Below are 6,792 nucleotides of genomic sequence, written 5' to 3'. Positions count from 1 at the left end.
TCTTATTAAATAATTATTTTTATTTGAATTACTTAATAAATTTATAAATCTTTACATGGTGTCTAAGTTGGTGAACCATGAGAAGTGGAGCGCTCCATATAGTGGACAAATGTCTGGAAATTTGTATATTTTATTGGATTTGAGGGTACATGCACAACCTTTCATGAAATGATGATGATACTTTATACTTTCTCCGTCTCAATAAAAATATCCATTTTAAAAAAAAAAATTAAAATTTTTGTGCATTTTTAAAAATTAATTAATTTTTATATTCATTTTTTTATATTTTTCCAATTTAAAATCCACTAATAAATAAATTAAAAGTAAATTACAAGTGCACTCTATATTAAATAAAAATATGACAAAAAAGTAACAAAAATTATACAACACCTATAAACAATAATTACTTTTTTAAACTGCGTGATAAAAGCAAAATGGACAATTCTATTAAAACGGAGAAACTAAATATTAAATTATGTTAATTACTACTCCCTCAATCAATCTTATTGAAACAAATACACTTTCATAAAAATTAAAAAATTATTTATCATTGAGTTATAAATGAACTTGTAGATCCAAGGATATAAGCATTGAGTTGTATTATGTTAAAATTGTAAATTCAAATTCTTTCACAAATATTCTCTTTTTCTAATTATTATAAAAAATTATCATTGGATTATTAATAATTTTTATTATATTCTATAAAATAAAGCACTTATGTATTCTTTTAAGTATAGTAAAAGTCGATCTTGTTTTGCGTCAATCAGCATGAAAAATATGATGTTTTTTCAGTATTTGTTCTATCAAAATAACTGCCATTGATAATTTTATACTATTATTGAATTTTGATTGAAAAAACTTGAGTTCTTATATATGTTTGACTATCACTCTTTTTGTTAATATAGAAGAAATGATATTCTTAAATGAATTTATTGCACTTATCTAACAGGTCATGGTTTGGGTTTGTTCTCATTGAAATGATAAAATCTCATACTGCAGTCTGCAGCCAGATCCAATTTCATAAATATTTGCAACAATAGCAAGCAAAATAGTATGTAAATACTAAGTTTTGGTTGGTCAAAATATTAAATTCTACTAACTATAAAATGCTCCAAGTCAATGTAACATAACTAAGGAATACAAATAAAACCGAACCTAAAAATAGCATGCCTGCCCAATCACATTCAATTTTGAAAAAAGTCTAAATGAACCCATAATATATAGATGAAGATATAATTAAGTCCTTTTAAAAACATTCATTTCAAACACACCCTTAATTTTTAAACGCTCAAATCAACATAATTATTTGCACCGGCCCAGAAGATAGTAGACCTGAAATACGTCAAAGCCCAAGACTTGGTAAAGAGAAGCTGAAGGGGCTCATCTGGATATTTCAACCCACTAAAAGATATATTTATTTTTTGTTTGTTTTTATTTATTTATTTTTAAATAAGCGATTGAATCTCGTTAGGATTAGAATTTTTTTAGAGTTATTGTTTCCTATAAATAATTAGGTTTATTGTATTTATTTTTTTATCAACGCATCATTAATCAAAATTAAAGTTCAGACTTTTTATCCTCAATGTCCGGATTGAATCTTAGTTTAAGAGTAAATTGACATTAATCTTGCTTGAATCTCTGGATTCCCTGATTAATATTGTTAGTTAAATCGCACGGCGGTAATGTCATTCACAATTTGGATAATATCAATTGGATTCGGGTTACGTCATTCGAATTTAGGACACGTCATTCAAACTCTGTTTACCTCCAGAATCACCCTGGTTAAAGTATCAGTATCTAGAATTATCCATTTATAAATTTAAAATTTCTGAGTGTCGGTGAAAACTTGGCGAACAATAATAAAGTGCATTTGAATGGTCATGAAATCGGAAGATATTAGAGCAGGCTAGCTGGTGGTGAGTTAAAATTGAGTAGCAGAAATAATGTAATTGTAAGTCTGTTAGAGTCAACCTTCTAGGTAACGCATTTCATATAATACCAACTGCAATCTTTGGTCTAAATGATGTCCAACCTAGTCAAGAGAGAACAAAAAAAATGTGAAAGAAATTGCAGCTAATATAATGGCATTATCTTGGGAAGGCATCATCTTAATGCATTGCTGTCTATTCAATTGGATTTATCCATTTTGTCATACACTTTATCAAATAATATAGCGGGTAATGTTCGAAATTTAGGTTAGGGGTCTTTTCATCAACTTATTTTATAACTAAATTGAGATTATACTTTCAATTAGATTAAAGCTCCATATTAATTGGCTCAATACCACTTCAATTCCTTTTAATCAAGGTTTAATAGTTTTTTAAAAAATCTCATTTGTAGCCAAAATAGCCTTACATAATTTTATTCAGCCCCCTAAAATTGAATAAAATATGTTTGTTTATAACAATGCGAGTAAAAGAGTTTTGATTATAACTTTAAGCGCACTATATTATATTACATTTACTTAACGGATCCATATCATTGAGTAAAATGTCTTATTTTTATTCAATTTCAAGAGAGAGATAAAAGTGAAACCAAAGAATATGATTTCGACCCTTTTTAAAGCTTTGGTTAAAATATAAACTTTTATTAGATGTTTGAATTTTCTTTGGATCATTTAGCATTTCATATTAGGTTGGAAATTAGAGGCCGTTTGGTTGGCCATAAAAAGAGAGAATGGGAATGGGTATGGGCAGGGGCGGAACGAGGAAGGGTCGAGGAGGGTCGGCCGACCCTCCCTCGCCGGAGAAATTCAAGGGACCGGTGCTATTCTATCACCGGTCCCCTTCGTCTTGACCCCCAGCAGATCTTCGATCTGCTAGGTTCTTCCATTCAAACCAGTTGCAGCGGCAGCGCTGCAACTGGTTTATTTTTTTTTAGGGTTTCTAAGGGCCGAACGACATGTCGTTCGGCCCTTTTTTAATTAATTTTTTTTTATCCAAACGACAAGTCGTTTGGCTCATAACCAAACGACTTGTCGTTTGGACAAGCCGTTTGAAACAGAAACAGACCTCGCTGTTTCTGTTTCAAACGAAACAAAATATGAAAAAAAGGTTGAATGAACCCTTCTTTTCTCTCTTCATTCTCTTTTCTTTTCTAAACCCTAATCATAAAATTGGATCTCTTTCATTCAATTAATCACTCTATACCACTTAATTCTTAAACCCATCCTTATTTTTACTCAAGAATCAAAAGGTATTGTGATTTGTTTATATTTTAACCTAGTTTTTTTTTATATTTTTCTATTTTTACATAATTAATTAATTTTGTTATATTATCTAACAATAATCTTAAATTATATCTTTTTAGGTCATATATATTGATTTTGCAATGTCAAATAATGGGTTTGACAAAACTTCAACAAGTAAGTTTTTGTAATTATTGTTTATTTTTAACATTAATTGTATATTTATCAAATTGGTGTGTTGATGATAAATCATAGATGAATTAATTTTTTGTATGTTAATTGTTATATAAATGAATTGATTTGGATGTCGTTTAGTTTTTAAATTGATTGCATAATTAGCTTGATGAATTAGATAATTAAATTGATAGATTTTTTTTGTTAATTTTGTAAGGTAAATCAAGAAATACAAATATATTGAATTTTTTCAAGTCTAGAAATGTTGATTCGAGTACCCCTTCATCTTTTGAGGCGACTAATATGCCATAAAAGAGAAGTCGTGTAGAATTTAATCCCAATAAACTTATTGTTGATCCTGGGCTTTGACCGTGTATTGATGATTATGATGTGGGAATTAGAGACCAAGTTAGAAGACAATACTTGTTAAAGGGTCCGTGTCAACCATATGGTCATAATTTTCCAAAAAAAAAAACAAGCAACAGAAATGAGAAGTTTTACAGAGACATGGTTTAAAAAGTTTATTTGGTTGGAATATAGTGTAGAGAAAGATGCTGCATTCTGTTTGTATTGTTATCTGTTTGCAAGTCCAGGTTCAAAGAGTGAAACTTTTACAAGAAAAGGATTTAGCAATTGGAAAAAGGCAACGGAAAATTTTAATGACCATGTTGGTGCAGTAAGCAGTGTTCACAATGACGCAAGACGTCATTGTGAGGATTTTCAGAATCAACGCCAAAGCATTTCACATGTTTTGACCACTCAAAGTCGTGAAATGGAAAATGCTTATCGTACTCGTTTGACAGCAGTGTTAGAAGTTGTTCGTATTCTTCTTTGGCAAGGTTTAGCATTCCGTGGTCATGATGAGACTCTTGAATCTTTACAAAGGGGGAATTTTCTTGAGGTTGTGGCATGATATGCCAAGATGGATGAAAAAGTCAGAAATGTCATCGGTGGTAATGCTCCTGGGAATAACCAACTGACATCCAAGATTCAAAAAGAATTAGTTAGTTCTTGTGCCTCACAAGTAACATTAGCCATTCTTACTGAACTTGGAGATAGGAAATTCTCTTTACTAGTGGACGAGGCTCGGGATTGTTCTGTAAAAGAACAAATGGCAGTGATGATAAGGTTTGTGAATAAGAAAGGTGAAATAATCGAGAGGTTTCTCGCCATTGAGCATGTTAGTGACACTTCATCGCGCTCTTTAAAAGCGGCTGTGGATATGTTGTTTGCTCGGCATAATTTATCTATTTCTAGATTGCGAGGTCAAGCATATGATGGAGCATCCAACATGAGGGGAGAGTTTAATGGGCTGAAGGCACTTATTCAACGAGAAAATCCTTTTGCTTTCTATGTCCATTGTTTCGCCCATCAACTGCAGTTGGTGATTGTTGCTATTTCAAAACATATTCCGGTTGTTGCAGAATTTTTTACTAACATCAGTATGATTGTTACTATTGCTGGTGCTTCTTGCAAAAGAAAAGATGAATTAAACAAACATAGGGATGCTGACATTTTTGAGAAATTAGAGACTGGTGAGCTTACTACAGGAAAAGGGCTTAATCAACAGACTAATCTTGCAAGACCTAGTGATACTCGTTGGGGTACACATCATGTCACTTTAGCCCGTTTGTTGTCTATGTGGAGTTCAGCCTTATATGTGCTTGAAAAGGTTTATGAAGATGGAATTGAACCAGAGTCGAGGGGCAAAGCAAGTGCCTTGATTAAACTGATGGAAGACTTTCGCTTTGTATTTATTCTGTATCTAATGCTTAAATTATTGGGTATAACGAATGCATTGTCGCTTGCCTTGCAACAGAAAGATCAGAATATTGTTAATGCGATGAACTTGATAGAAGTTTTGAAAGTAAAGCTACAAAACTTGAGAGACAGTGGATGGGATGCTTTGATACATGAAGTCACCATGTTTTGTAACAAGCATGGCATTGTAGTGCCAGATATGGAAGATCAGTTTCTTATTCCAGGACGGGTCGTGCAAGGAACTTGGTAACTTGTTATCATCATCATCATAATGAGGTTTTTCTTCTTGTGATTGATTTGCTTGCTGTTGAGATGAATAATAGGTTTTCCGAATCTAGTACTGCATTATTAAGGTACATCTCATGTCTTGATCCAAGAGATTTTTTTTCTAGATTTGATCAACACAGTTTGATTCGCCTTGCTGAACTTTATTCTGATGATTTCTCTGCTATTGACTTGCAATTTTTGAGAGAGGATCTAGATACATACATTTGCGAAGTAAGAACAAGTTCTGATTTTACTAGTTGTGAATATCTTTCTGTCCTGGCAATTAAGATGGTTCAAACGGGTAGACATTTAGTGTTTCCATTGGTTTATCGTTTGATTGAGTTGGCTTTGATCTTACCGGTAGCTACCACATCTGTTGAGAGAGCTTTTTCTGCAATGAAGCACATCAAGTCGATTTACGGAACAGCATGGCAGATGAGTGGTTGAATGATTTAATGATTTGCTTCATTGAGAGGGCGACATTTGCTTCCATCGATAATGAAGACATTTTACAGCATTTTCAAAACAAAGAAAACCGGCGAATTCAACTTCCACCTCTTGCCCTTTCTAATTCTTAGTGTTTTTTTAATTTTTTTATGTTATTTATTATTATTAACTCAATATTTAACATTTTCATTTAACAAAAAATTTTATTTAATGTACTTTTATATTTTTATGTGAAATTTCGACCCCTCTAATTTTCAGTCCTGGTTCCGCCACTGGGTATGGGAATGATTCCCATTGTTTGTGTTTGTTTTGTCAAATTGAATTAGGGAATGGGAATGTGATTAGCCCTTCAATGTGAATCACCCATTCCCCCCTTACCCCATGGGAAGGGACTTTGGGAATGAGAATCAAAAATTTCGCAAAATAGTTTAATAATAAATAATAAATATATAATTATTAAAAAAACTATTTTTAAATATTTATTTTAAAAAATATACTTAAAATATTAAAAAAAAACTTTTTTAATATTTTTTTTAAAATTATTTTTTTAATAATTTTTTAATTTTTTCAATTTTTTTCGAAAATATTTTTTTAATTTTTTTTAAAATATTTTTCTAAATTTTTTTTTAAAATAATTTTATTTTTTTATATAAAAAAATATTTAAAAAATAAAAAAGTATTTTTAATTAATAATAAATAATTTTTTTTATTAAACTTTATCCATTTCCATCCCTACACTAATTTTCAACCAAACAAAAAATGAAAACAATCATTCTCATTCCCATTCTCATTCCTTCTCATTCCGATTCCCATTCTGATTCCCATTCTCAACCTTGAACCAAACGACCTCTTAGTTCGTTATTAATTAAGCATGTACAAAATTGTTTTACCAGTAAATCAATGAGTACAAGTAGAGGTGGCAATTTTCACCATACCCACCCATTATTTAAAGGGTA

The 6,792-nt window shown here is 30.9% G+C and overlaps 1 protein-coding gene across 1 annotated transcript; it reads left to right on the top strand.

Moving 5' to 3' along the window:
- The first annotated feature begins 4,283 nt into the window (after positions 1 to 4,283).
- On the top strand, positions 4,284 to 5,836 carry LOC126657312 (uncharacterized). Its single transcript, XM_050351981.1, has 2 exons — positions 4,284 to 5,368; positions 5,446 to 5,836. Exons 1-2 carry the CDS (start codon positions 4,284 to 4,286, stop codon positions 5,834 to 5,836), a joined length of 1,476 nt encoding a protein of 491 aa, XP_050207938.1.
- The last annotated feature ends 956 nt before the right edge of the window (positions 5,837 to 6,792 follow it).

This window comes from Mercurialis annua, linkage group LG7 (assembly GCF_937616625.2).
Source record: "Mercurialis annua linkage group LG7, ddMerAnnu1.2, whole genome shotgun sequence".
NCBI classification, from domain to species: domain Eukaryota; kingdom Viridiplantae; phylum Streptophyta; class Magnoliopsida; order Malpighiales; family Euphorbiaceae; genus Mercurialis; species Mercurialis annua.
The sequence above is the reverse complement of the archived record's forward strand: the minus strand, read 5'-3'. Positions and strand labels throughout refer to the sequence as shown.